At 46.4% G+C, this 14,146-nt stretch overlaps 1 protein-coding gene across 2 annotated transcripts in view; it reads right to left on the bottom strand.

Annotated features, from left to right (window-relative positions):
- Positions 1-703: 703 nt before the first annotated feature.
- Positions 704-14,146, bottom strand: part of LOC128703605 (uncharacterized) — a 76,819-nt gene continuing 63,376 nt past the window's right edge. The window contains exons 18-27 of one of the 2 annotated variants that reach the window (XM_070101195.1): positions 13,220-13,302; positions 11,979-12,123; positions 11,531-11,615; positions 9,056-9,201; positions 8,335-8,520; positions 7,952-8,091; positions 7,522-7,648; positions 4,614-4,736; positions 2,162-2,306; positions 704-1,080 (exon numbers count right to left, since the gene is read on the bottom strand). In XM_070101195.1, coding sequence (XP_069957296.1) covers positions 1,019-1,080; positions 2,162-2,306; positions 4,614-4,736; positions 7,522-7,648; positions 7,952-8,091; positions 8,335-8,520; positions 9,056-9,201; positions 11,531-11,615; positions 11,979-12,123; positions 13,220-13,302 — 1,242 coding nt within the window. In that variant the 3' untranslated portion in view covers positions 704-1,018. The remainder of the gene's footprint in view (positions 1,081-2,161; positions 2,307-4,613; positions 4,737-7,521; positions 7,649-7,951; positions 8,092-8,334; positions 8,521-9,055; positions 9,202-11,530; positions 11,616-11,978; positions 12,124-13,219; positions 13,303-14,146) is intronic. The other variant, XM_070101194.1, reaches the window with a different exon arrangement.

The following is a 14,146-nucleotide window of genomic DNA, read 5'->3' as shown; positions in this document are numbered from 1 at the left end:
TATATATATATATATATATATATATATATATATATATATATATATATGTATATATATATATATATATATATATATATATATATATATATATATATATATATATATATATATATATATATATATATATATATATATATATATATATATATATATAGACGACTTGATAAAGCTCGTGGAGACCGAAACGTTGCGACAATAAAGCTCGTGGAGAGCGAAACGTTGCCACAATAAAAATGTGGCATGAGTTGCACTTGTGTCCTTTTACTTAAGACGGTGTATATGTGAGGTTGAGTGAGTCAGATGTGTGGCTGGTGTTGACACTGTCAGATAAAGACACATGTGCAACACGTGTGTGTCTTTCTTGATGCCACACAGTACACTTCTTCAGTCAGATACAGAGGCAGCAGGTGTAGTAGTGAATTGAGGATTATGTAATTAGTCCCTCAGTCTGGAGAAGAGTTGACCTCCATGGAACTCAACTCTTCTCCAGGCTGAGGGACTGACCATCTCATATCTCCAGGCTGAGGGACTGACCATCTCATATCTCCAGGCTGAGGGACTGACCACCTCATGTCTCCAGACTGAGGGACTGACCACCTCATGTCTCCAGACTGAGGGACTGACCACCTCATGTCTCCAGACTGAGGGACTGACCACCTCATGTCTCCAGACTGAGGGACTGACCACCTCATGTCTCCAGACTGAGGGACTGACTACTTTCTCTCCAGTCCACTACTACTACTACTACACCTGCTGCCTCTGTATTTGACTGAAGATACCCAATTCAACTAGTCGGTATTTCATCCCATTTTCAACCTAACTTACAAACAGTCGCACCAAAACAACTGTAAATGATTTACGAATGTTTAAACACTGATCGTCAGTCGTGAAAAAACAGTTAATTGATTTCTGATATCGTGTTGACGCGGGTTTAACTTGAGGCGTCCACAAGTCGGGGACCTCCCGTGTTATCCTTCGGTGTCTGTGCGGGTGTTGAGTAGCGGGTGTTGGCAGTTGTCTAAGCCAGCAACAGTGCCAGCAACAGTGACAACCCTCCCAGGAACCCGGATATACAGTGACCTGAAAACAAAAGAGTACAAATATAAAATCATACCAGAGTACATTTACTGGTGTCACTATCCCTCTAGTACTAGTGAGTACTTACTGGTGTCACTGTCCCTCTAGTACTAGTGACTCCTTACTAGTGTCACTGTCCCTCTAGTATTAGTGACTCCTTACTAGTGTCACTGTCTCTCTAGTACTAGTGGGTACTCACTGGTGTCACTGTCGCTCTAGTACTAGTGACTCCTTACTAGTGTCACTGTCCCTCTAGTACTAATGACTCCTTACTAGTGTCATTGTCTCTAGTACTAGTGAGTACTACTAGTGTCACTGTCCCTCTAGTACTAGTGAGTACTTACTAGTGTCACTGCCCCTCTAGTACTAGGGAGTAATTACTAGTGTCACTGTCCCTCTAGTACTAGTGAGTAATTACTAGTGTCACTGTCCCTCTAGTACTAGTGAGTACTTACTGGCGTCACTGTCCCTCTAGTACTAGTGACCCCTTACTAGTGTCACTGTCCCTCTAGTACTAGTGAATACTTACTGGTGTCACTGTCCCTCTAGTATTAGTGACCCCTTACTAGTGTAACTGTCCCTCTAGTACTAGTGAGTACTTACTAGTGTCACTGTCCCTCTAGTACTAGTGAGTACTTACTAGTGTCACTGTCCCTCTAGTACTAGTGACTCCTTACTGGTGTCACTGTCCCTCTGGTACTAGTGAGTACTTACTAGTGTCACTGTCCCTCTATTACTAGTGACTCCTTACTGGTGCCACTGTCCCTCTGGTACTAGTGAGTACTTACTAGTGTCACTGTCCCTCTATTACTAGTGACTCCTTACTGGTGCCACTGTCCCTCTGGTACTAGTGAGTACTTACTAGTGTCACTGTCCCTCTATTACTAGTGACTCCTTACTGGTGCCACTGTCCCTCTGGTACTAGTGAGTACTTACTAGTGTCACTGTCCCTCTATTACTAGTGACTCCTTACTAGTATCACTGTCCCTCTGGTACTAGTGAGTACTTACTAGTATCACTGTCCCTATGGTACTAGTGAGTACTTACTAGTGGCACTGTCCCTCTGGTACTAGTGAGTACTTACTAGTGGCACTGCTCCTTGGGGAAGTAGATGGCAGTACTCTATTCAGTGCCACCATCATCTCAGTGTTGAACTGTGCCATCTGGTCCGGGGTGATGGCAGCGGCAGTAGATGGACTCAAGTTCTGGATCTGTGCCACCTTCAGTGCCTGCAACAAGGAGAGCTCTTGATCCACTGACTTGGAATCACTCTCTTCTCCCCCCCCCTCCCCTCGGATCAAAGCTGGTTACTACATGGTACTTCCCCTACTCTCTTAAATAATAATAATAATAATAATAATAATAATAATAATAATAATAATAATAATAATAATAATAATAATAATATTAATAATTATAATTTTATTTCTTGTGTATATGTTATTATCATTGCTATGATTATTTTTATTTTATCTTTATATTATCATAATTATTATTATTATTATTATTATTATTATTATATTTCCTGGCACTCATCTTGAGGGCCAGGCACTCACCTTGAGGGTCAGGCACTCACCTTGAGGGTCAGGCACTCACCTTGAGGGTCAGGCACTCACCTTGAGGGTCAGGCACTCACCTTGAGGGTCAGGCACTCACCTTGAGGGTCAGGCACTCACTTTGAGGGTCAGGCACTAACCTTGAGGGTCAGGCACTCACCTTGAGGGTCAGGCACTCACCTTGAGGGTCAGGCACTCACCTTGAGGGTCAGGCACTAACCTTGAGGGTCAGGCACTCACCTTAAGGGACAGGCACTAACCTTGAGGGTCAGGCACTCACCTTGAGGGTCAGGCAGTCACCTTGAGGGTCAGGCACTCACCTTGAGGGCCAGGCACTCACCTTGAGGGTCAGGCACTCACATTGAGGGTCAGGCACTCACCTTGAGGGTCAGGCACTCACCTTGAGGGCCAGGCACTCACCTTGAGGGCCAGGCACTCACCTTGAGGGCCAGGCACTCACCTTGAGGGCCAGGCACTCACCTTGAAGACCAGGCACTCACCTTGAAGACCAGGCACTCACCTTGAGGACCAGGCACTCACCTTGAAGACCAGGCACTCACCTTGAGGACCAGGCACTCACCTTGAGGGTCAGGCACTCACCTTGAGGGTCAGGCACTCACCTTGAGGGTCAGGCACTCACCTTGAGGGTCAGGCACTCACCTTGAGGGCCAGGCACTCACCTTGAGGACCAGGCACTCACCTTGAGGGTCAGGCACTCACCTTGAGGGTCAGGCACTCACCTTGAGGGTCAGGCACTCACCTTGAGGGTCAGGCACTCACCTTGAGGGTCAGGCACTCACCTTGAGGGTCAGGCACTCACCTTGAGGGTCAGGCACTCACCTTGAGGGCCAGGCACTCACCTTGAGGGTCAGGCACTCACCTTGAGGGCCAGGCACTCACCTTGAGGGTCAGGCACTCACCTTGAGGGCCAGGCACTCACCTTGAGGGTCAGGCACTCACCTTGAGGGCCAGGCACTCACCTTGAGGGTCAGGCACTCACCTTGAGGGTCAGGCACTCACCTTGAGGGCCAGGCACTCACCTTGAGGGTCAGGCACTCACCTTGAAGACCAGGCACTCACCTTGAGGGCCAGGCACTCACCTTGAGGGCCAGGCACTCACCTTGAGGGTCAGGCACTCACCTTGAGGGTCAGGCACTCACCTTGAGGGTCAGGCACTCACCTTGAGGGTCAGGCACTCACCTTGAGGGTCAGGCACTCACCTTGAGGGTCAGGCAGTCACCTTGAGGGTCAGGCACTCACCTTGAGGGTCAGGCACTAACCTTGAGGGCCAGGCACTCACCTTGAGGGCCAGGCACTCACCTTGAAGACCAGGCACTCACCTTGAAGACCAGGCACGCACCTTGAGGACCAGGCACTCACCTTGAAGACCAGGCACTCACCTTGAGGACCAGGCACTCACCTTGAAGACCAGGCACTCACCTTGAGGACCAGGCACTCACCTTGAGCGCCAGGCACTCACCTTGAAGACCAGGCACTCACCTTGAAGACCAGGCACTCACCTTGAGGGCCAGGCACTCACCTTGAGGGCCAGGCACTCACCTTGAGGGCCAGGCACTCACCTTGAAGACCAGGCACTCACCTTGAGGGCCAGGCACTCACCTTGAGGGCCAGGCACTCACCTTGAGGGCCAGGCACTCACCTTGAGGGCCAGGCACTCACCTTGAGGGCCAGGCACTCACCTTGAGGGCCAGGCACTCACCTTGAAGACCAGGCACTCACCTTGAGGGCCAGGCACTCACCTTGAGGGCCAGGCACTCACCTTGAGGGCCAGGCACTCACCTTGAAGACCAGGCACTCACCTTGAGGACCAGGCACTCACCTTGAGGGCCAGGCACTCACCTTGAAGACCAGGCACTCACCTTGAAGACCAGGCACTCACCTTGAGGGCCAGGCACTCACCTTGAGGGCCAGGCACTCACCTTGAGGGCCAGGCACTCACCTTGAAGACCAGGCACTCACCTTGAGGGCCCCCGGTGCGATGGACTTGACACCAGCCGAGGTGAGTCCAGAGTAGGCCTGGGGAGGGATGGCAGTCAGTTGCTCCGGTCCAAGTCCGCCCATCAGGAGACCCATCTCACTCATCTGTTATCGGGAACACAAGTGGTAGCATTGGTTAGCGCCACTCTGTCTGGCTTATCCTGGGTTTGTAATGGCAGGAAAGCCATCTAGGGGTTATCCTGAGGTTCAGATCACAGGAAAGCCATCTGGGGGTTATCCTGAGGTTCAGATCACAGGAAAGCCATCTGGGGGTTATCCTGAGGCTCAGATCACAGGAAAGCCATATGGGGGTTATCCTGAGGTTCAGATCACAGGAAAGCCATCTGGGGGTTATCCTGAGGTTCAGATCACAGGAAAGCCATCTGGGGGTTATCCTGAGGTTCAGATCACAGGAAAGCCATCTGGGGCTTATCCTGAGGTTCAGATCACAGGAAAGCCATCTGGGGCTTATCCTGAGGTTCAGATCACAGGAAAGCCATCTGGGGCTTATCCTGAGGTTCAGATCACAGGAAAGCCATCTGGGGGTTATCCTGAGGTTCAGATCACAGGAAAGCCATCTGGGGCTTATCCTGAGGTTCAGATCACAGGAAAGCCATCTGGGGCTTATCCTGAGGTTCAGATCACAGGAAAGCCATCTGGGGCTTATCCTGAGGTTCAGATCACAGGAAAGCCATCTGGGGCTTATCCTGAGGTTCAGATCACAGGAAAGCCATCTGGGGCTTATCCTGAGGTTCGGATCACAGGAAAGCCATCTGGGGGTTATCCTGAGGTTCAGATCACAGGAAAGCCATCTGGGGGTTATCCTGAGGTTCAGATCATAGGAAAGCCATCTGGGGGTTATCTTGAGGTTCAGATCACAGGAAAGCCATCTGGGGGTTATCCTGAGGTTCAGATCACAGGAAAGCCATCTGGGGCTTATCCTGAGGTTCAGATCACAGGAAAGCCATCTGGGGCTTATCCTGAGGTTCAGATCACAGGAAAGCCATCTGGGGCTTATCCTGAGGTTCAGATCACAGGAAAGCCATCTGGGGCTTATCCTGAGGTTCAGATCACAGGAAAGCCATCTGGGGCTTATCCTGAGGTTCGGATCACAGGAAAGCCATCTGGGGGTTATCCTGAGGTTCAGATCACAGGAAAGCCATCTGGGGGTTATCCTGAGGTTCAGATCATAGGAAAGCCATCTGGGGGTTATCTTGAGGTTCAGATCACAGGAAAGCCATCTGGGGGTTATCCTGAGGTTCAGATCACAGGAAAGCCATCTGGGGGTTATCCTGAGGCTCAGATCACAGGAAAGCCATCTGGGGGTTATCCTGAGGTTCAGATCACAGGAAAGCCATCTGGGGGTTATCCTGAGGCTCAGATCACAGGAAAGCCATCTGGGGGTTATCCTGAGGTTCAGATCACAGGAAAGCCATCTGGGGGTTATCCTGAGGTTCAGATCACAGGAAAGCCATCTGGGGGTTATCCTGAGGTTCAGATCACAGGAAAGCCATCTGGGGGTTATCCTGAGGTTCAGATCACAGGAAAGCCATCTGGGGGTTATCCTGAGGTTCAGATCACAGGAAAGCCATCTGGGGGTTATCCTGAGGCTCAGATCACAGGAAAGCCATCTGGGGGTTATCCTGAGGTTCAGATCACAGGAAAGCCATCTGGGGGTTATCCTGAGGTTCAGATCACAGGAAAGCCATCTGGGGGTTATCCTGAGGTTCAGATCACAGGAAAGCCATCTGGGGGTTATCCTGAGGCTCAGATCACAGGAAAGCCATCTGGGGGTTATCCTGAGGTTCAGATCACAGGAAAGCCATCTGGGGGTTATCCTGAGGTTCAGATCACAGGAAAGCCATCTGGGGGTTATCCTGAGGTTCAGATCACAGGAAAGCCATCTGGGGGTTATCCTGAGGTTCGGATCACAGGAAAGCCATCTGGGGGTTATCCTGAGGTTCAGATCACAGGAAAGCCATCTGGGGGTTATCCTGAGGTTCAGATCACAGGAAAGCCATCTGGGGGTTATCCTGAGGTTCAGATCACAGGAAAGCCATCTGGGGCTTATCCTGAGGTTCAGATCACAGGAAAGCCATCTGGGGGTTATCCTGAGGTTCAGATCATAGGAAAGCCATCTGGGGGTTATCTTGAGGTTCAGATCACAGGAAAGCCATCTGGGGGTTATCCTGAGGTTCAGATCACAGGAAAGCCATCTGGGGGTTATCCTGAGGTTCAGATCACAGGAAAGCCATCTGGGTTATCCCGCATTAATACTTTTTGGTGGTAATTATTATTATTAATATTATTATTATTATAAAGAATATTTAAGCGAGGCTGTAAACCTGCATGGGATATTTAAGGAGTGATGGAGGCTTGATCCTCCGTCCTGTAAGAGCGTCAGAGACACGCTACTCTTGCGAAGAGTAGTTAATCACCTTTAAGAAGGATCTGTCTAGCATGGGCCAGTAGGCCTGCTGCAGTGCTCCTCTTGTGTTCCTTGTTAATCCAACGATGAGCTGTTGTCTAAGAACGGAAGAACAGTGAACGTTGTTCCCCATTACAATCGTCCAAAATGTTGGTCCAGTGTTTTTTATATACTCAAAATCTGTTTAGTAATTAAGGTTTGTTTGGGCCTTCCCTCATCCTCTTTCTTCCTCACTCCCTCCTTCACCCCTTCCCTCACCCCCTCCCTCACCCCTTCCCTCACCCCTTCCCTCACTCCTCCCCCTCACCCTTTCCCTCACCCCTTCCCCTCACCCACTCCCTCACCCTTCCCTCAGCCCTTCCCCTCACCCCTTCCCTCACCCCACCCTCACCCTTTCCATCACCCCTTGCCCTCACCCCTTCCCTCACCCCTCGTTCACCCCTTCCATAACCCCTCCCTCACCGTGGCACCATCCCAGTAAGGCAGGTCTCTGTTGTCACTCTTGTAAGCAGCGAGGGCCATCTGTGCCAGGTAGACAGTGCCATTCTTGTTGTTGCAGTTCAGTATTCCCAGGTACCTCATGGCTCCTCTGTAAGTCAACAACAGTTGTAGTTGTGGTTGTGTTAGTAGGTGTGTGATAGTTGTTGCAAGTGTTGTAGCTGCTATGGGTGAGATAGTTACAGTAGTAAATTTGTTTGATAATTAGTAGTAATGGGAGTGTAATACACACACACACACACTGGAGCCGTGAATCGACCCGTGCAATCTGAAATTGGTAAACACACACAAACACTTATACTTTATCTCCATTCATTTTTTCTTTGCTATCATTCTGTTTTCTTCTCCTTCTCTCCTTCCTCCTCATCTTCCTCCTCCTCCAGCAGGTACTCACAGGAAGGCACTGACGGGGATGTTATTAATCTGACTCTGGGTGAAGACACAGATTATCTGACCCAGTAACATCAGGTCCTGAGAGTTCATGTTGGGGGGAGTCTGGTACAGTGACAGGATCTGGTCCTTGGCGGCTGTCATCTGAATGGGCAGAGTGCGAGTAAGTGGACAAGACTGTAGGCAAATAATGTGAGAAGTCACGAAATCGTTTGGAATTTCACTATTTTTTCACAGTGGTTGTTCTTCATATATGTATGTATTGATGTGTAGCACGTGTATCTAATTATTCATCTTGTCGATATTATATACCATTTATGTACAACTTTCCCATCTCTCCACATCTTCCCCATCTCTCCCCACTAGAGCTTCAGGTCTACCACTTACCACATCGTCAGGCATCATTTTCATTCTACCAATCTGGTAGATCATTGACTTGGCTCTCGGGTTGGTCCAGTTGAGGTTGGCCATATCATTGGCGGTGAAGGCCTGGTAGATGTAACCCAGGTTGTTAAGGTTATCCGTGGTCAGGTTGCCTTGGCTGCTTAACTGTCTGACTTTCGTTAACAGAGCCTGTGGATAAGGTCACACATTATTATGGGTTAGGCGAATATTTTGGTTATTGGGTTAGGCGAATATTTTGGTTACTGGGGTTTGGGTTTGAGGAAGATGTGCCAGGTATGGGCAAGTAGGCTTGCTGCTGTGTTCCTCCTTTACGTTGTTCTTGCGTAGGTAAGGCTAAGTGAATTACGTCAGACCTTAACATGTGGGTAAGAATACTGAGAGGAAATTTGATTGAAGAATATATGTGGCAGACGGGTTTAAACAAAGAATATAATGCTAAGAATACCTAACCAAGAGAGAACTCTCAACACTGGATTTAAGTTGATTGGATCCAGACGTAGGAAGGGTGTAGGATAGTCCAGGTTCGGCAGTATAGTTGTAGATAAGTGGAACAACTTGCCTAATAGGGTCATTGAGACACACCTCGGGTAGCACTAAAAATAAATTAGACAAACAGATAATATAAATTATATATATACTCTAAAACTCACGTGATTAACCCAGTACAAGAAGTGGTGGAGGCTTGATCTTCTGTCTGGCTTACCTGGGCTTGGGCCATGGTCATCTCCTGGGCTGCGAGGTCAGCGAGGTTGTCATAGACATCCTGCAGCTGTAGGCTATTGATATCAGCAGAGGTCATGACAGCCAGGCCATTGCACAGGATTTTGTCACAATTGGTGCCTGAACCCACTGTAATAACCGGACATCTAACTTCACTACAATTATTATTCTCTTATTATTATTATTATTATTATTATTATTATTAGTAGTAGTAGTAGTAGTATAAGTAATTGTAGTAGTAACAGTAGTAGTAGTAGCAGTAGTAGTAACAATAGTAGTAGTAATAGTATTAACAGTAGTAGTAGTAGTAGCAGTAATAGTAGTAGTAGTAGTAGTAATAGTAGAAGTAACAGCAGTAGTGGTAACAGTAGTAGTAGTTGCAGTAGTAATAATAACAGTAGTAGTAGCAATAATAGTAGTAGTAGTAGGTTTACACTCTTGGGGAAAGAAATAGGTTCACAATGGGTCAACTATGGTACCAAAAATAGATAAATATATAAATATGTCACAATTTGCTGACTACAACAATTCTTATAGAAGCAAGTCGCTTACTGGCAGCTCAAACGAGTCAAAATCTCGGATGTGTTAATCTAACCTGCGTTCTGGACGAAGCGTATTTGATGCAGCCTTCATCGCGGCTGCCTCTAGACATCTCCGCTTGTGCAAGTCATTTGTCTTAATAATCAGTCCAGCTTCAGTCACTTTCATGAGGTGTCATACATCAAAATTCACATGGAAGCCTCATGACGTGGGATAAAGAACGCCAAATCATTAAGGAGAATGACTTGCGGAAGCGACGATGTCTAGAGGCAGCGTTCACTGCTGCATCAGACATAGCCAACATAAAGCACGGGAAGCTTTAGCATGTTCAGCATCGTGACTAAATTAATAGTTCTCTCTTATGACTTGTCAATCAGGTGACCTCAGTTCTTGGCATATCTTTCAGACTATGACCATCCACGTGCTCCACACATGACCTGGTCCCATATATCTACATATATATCTTAAAAATTATATCTCATAAATGTTTCTCATAACTGTATCTCATAAATGTTTAACCTGATACCCAATCAAATTTTGTTATTTTTTAATTACATTACCTAACAGAATACTCCGTTCTACTGAATGCTCAGCAACACAGTAAATGACCATATGACCTGTCTTTGTAATACTCATTTGTGCTTAATTGTTATGTGTTTACATTAATGTTTTACCACTGAATATATCATTGCTTAGTTAATCTTAAGTTAATTTTAAGCTGCCTATAATGTTCTGCATACAAGGGGCTTTGGCATGCTGCTCTTAACTGTATTCATTTGTACTACTCTGTATCATGTTCAAATTAATAATATATATATATATATATATATATATATATATATATATATATATATATATATATATATATATATATATATATATATATATATATATATATACTGATTTCTGGCTGAAGGAGACTCGAACCTACGAACCTTGGAACATGGTACGCGGTGCTATACCAATCTCACCACACTGGACAATACCTTGGCGTGCAGATTGCGCTACACGTTGATCCAAGGCAGCCAGCTTTCAGGGAGAAGGCTTACAGCTTTCCATCTCATCCCCTGCATGCATCAGCCAGAGATCAGTGTTTGTGTATATTTCGCCTGCTCTTGCGAATTCCTTGCATATATATATATATATATATATATATATATATATATATATATATATATATATATATATATATATATATATATATATCATAACGTTAAATATGACAGTCTTCTTGGCTTGGTATCAAGAAGTGTAAGAGAAGTCTCAAGGATATGCTTTACCTAAATTTTATACATCTTGGTAAGGTCTGATACTATGCATCTCACTTTTATTCGTATAATCATTGAGAGCTGTGAGAGCAATGATACACACACAGTGCAGTAGAAGCGCCTTCCATCATGCGAGTACAGTCATTCTCGGTACAGTGATCGTGGGAGCTGACAGTCACAACCAGAAACTCAGAGAATACCGAATTTGTAGCATGTTGATAGCTGCGTGCAGCCATTCTTAGATAAAGCAAGGGCTATGACACCTCGGGAGCTTTTCACGACCATTGTACGACTTTCGTGAGACCTTAACTAAGATGTACGACCACACGGTGGTGTACGACCACACGGTGATGTACGACCACACGGTGGTGTACGACCACACGGTGATGTACGACCACACGGTGATGTACGACCACACGGTGGTGTACGACCACACGGTGATGTACGACCACACGGTGGTGTACGACCACACGGTGGTGTACGACCACACGGTGATGTACGACCACACGGTGATGTACGACCACACGGTGGTGTACGACCACACGGTGATGTACGACCACACGGTGGTGTACGACCACACGGTGGTGTACGACCACACGGTGATGTACGACCACACGGTGATGTACGACCACACGGTGATGTACGCTCACCTGTGTTCCTCAAGTTGATGCAATTCGACGCCTGCATCTCACTCATCTTCTTGTACGACGCCTTGGCGTTGGTCTTACACATATCCTGCAGATATTGCGAATTATTAATATCGTGTCTGTAATGCATAAGTGAAAAAGGTCCAGCACCAGGAAGAAGTTGTTAGAGTTAATAAGGTTATCAAAACTTATTGTTCCATGGGTAGCATTGAAAAATGGGTTGGGCAGATATTTTTGTTAATGGGTTTGGGTAAGAGAAAGACCTGCCTAGTATGGGCCATTAGGCCTGCTGCAGTGTTCCTAACTTGTGTTCCTATTAAGTGTCAGATTTGTTTACTTTCTCTCCTACCTCCATTGTTACTCATCCCCTCCTCATCCCCCCATCCTCATCCTCCTACCCCCATCATCATCCTCTTCCCCCTCCCCTTCATTACTCTTCCCCATGACTCACCGGCTGACCATCCTCGAAGTGGGTTGTCAAAGGTTTGCAGTTGACGGAAATGAAGACTTCAGGAGGGATGGACATCAAGGAGGTGCTGGACAGTGTGTCCAGGAGACAGCTGATGTCACTTGCATCCTTCCAGGTCGCCGGTGGTCTGTCAGGTCACAGGTCACAAGGCAGTTATAATACTCTTTTTGATAATACTTTACCCAAGCTAAAATTTTGGGTAGTTTCAATTATACATGAATGAGAGGGGTTAGGTTTGAGTGGGACTTGCACAGTATGGGTGAGTAGCAGTATGGAAGTAAGACCTGAGTAGCCTTGGGAATAGGCTGGACCAGTATTCCTCTTAGAGGGTTTGGATCTGAAAAGGACCTGCCTCGCATGGGACAGCAGGCCTTCTGCAGTGTTCCTCCATTCTTATGTTCTTACGAAAGAAGGTGGTTGTGGTTGGTAGTGGTGGTGGTGATTAGTAGTGGTGGTGGGGGGTTGGTAATGATGGTGCGGGGTTGGTAGTGGTGGTGGAGGGTTGATAGTGGTGGTGGTGGTGGTGGTGGTTGGTAGTGGTGGTGGTGAATGGTAGTGGTAGGAGGGTTGGTAGTGGTGGTGGTGGATGATAGTAGTGGGGGGTTGGTAGTGGTGGTGGGGGATTGGTAATGGTGGTGGTTGGTAGTGGTGGTGGTGCTGACTGGTAGTGATGGTGGTGCTGATTGGTAGTGGCGGTGGTGCTGATTGGGGAATTGTTGTTGCTGTCACTGTTGTTGCTGTCACTGTTGTTGATGTCACTGTTGTTGCTGTCACTGTTGTGATCGTCACTGTAATTTTATTTAGGTTTAGTAAAAGAAAAGTCAGTGTATGGCATACAAATAGAGATACATTATCATACAGGAATAATGTATTGAAAGAAGAGATATGAGAGGCAATTGTGGATTTAAAAAAAACACTTGAATACTCACTAGGACATATTTGTTAGAAGTGATCATGGTCCCAGGCCCATGATGCTGTCTAATAAATAGGTACCAATGTTGGTGACAATGACCAAGGTTTACATTATTCTCTCAACAGTAACCCTGATATCATAGCTGTCACAGAGACAAGGCCACACGTCTTGAGTGGTATGAGATGCACCAGTAAAGCTTGTTTGCCTGTGAGATAAAACTAGCATCATGGTTGATGTTTCGCTCTCCAGGAGCTTTGTCAAGCTCCTGGAGAGAGGAACGTTGCCATAATACTCACACACACGTACTTACCCCATGACGGTGATAATCATCTGACCAATTTGCTGTTTCTGAGTTACATCCAGACAGGGAGGTACAGGGCTCATGAAACTCATCTGTGCATAAATATAAATTAGTATCAATATATATATATATATATATATATATATATATATATATATATATATATATATATATATATATATATATTAACAAGTTGGCCATCTCCCACCGAGGCAGGGTGACCCAGAGAGAAAGAAAATCCCCCCAAAAGAAAATACTTTCATCATCATTCAACATTTTCACCACACTCACACATTATCACTGTTTTTGCAGAGGTGCTCAGAATACAACAGTTTAGAAGTATATACGTATAAAGATACACAACACATCCCTCCAAACTGCTAATATCCCAAACCCCTCCTTTAAAGTGCAGACATTGTACTTCCCATTTCCAGGACTCAAGTTCGGCTATATAAAAATAACCGGTTTCCCTGAATCCCTTCACTAAATATTACCCTGCTCACACTCCAACAGCTCGTCTGGTCCCAAATACCATTCGTCTCCATTCACTCCTATCTAACACGCTCACGCACGCTTGCTGGAAGTCCAAGCCCCTCGCCCACAAAACCTCCCCTACCCCCTCCCTCCAACCTTTTCGAGGACCCCTACCCCGCCTTCCTTCCCCTACAGGTTTATACGCTCTCCATGTCATTCTACTTTGATCCATTCTCTCTAAATGACCAAACCACCTCAACAACCCCTCTTCTGCCCTCTGACTAATACTTTTATTAACTCCACACCTTCTCCTAATTTCCACACTCCGAATTTTCTGCATAATATTTACACCACACATTGCACTTAGACAGGACATCTCCACTGCCTCCAACCACCTCTTCGCTGCAGCATTCACAACCCAAGCTTCACACCCATATAAGAGTGTTGGTACTATTATACTCT

The sequence above is a fragment of the Cherax quadricarinatus genome, chromosome 76, assembly GCF_038502225.1.
Source record: "Cherax quadricarinatus isolate ZL_2023a chromosome 76, ASM3850222v1, whole genome shotgun sequence".
NCBI lineage: Eukaryota > Metazoa > Arthropoda > Malacostraca > Decapoda > Parastacidae > Cherax > Cherax quadricarinatus.
This window is presented reverse-complemented; position numbering and strand designations above follow the sequence as displayed.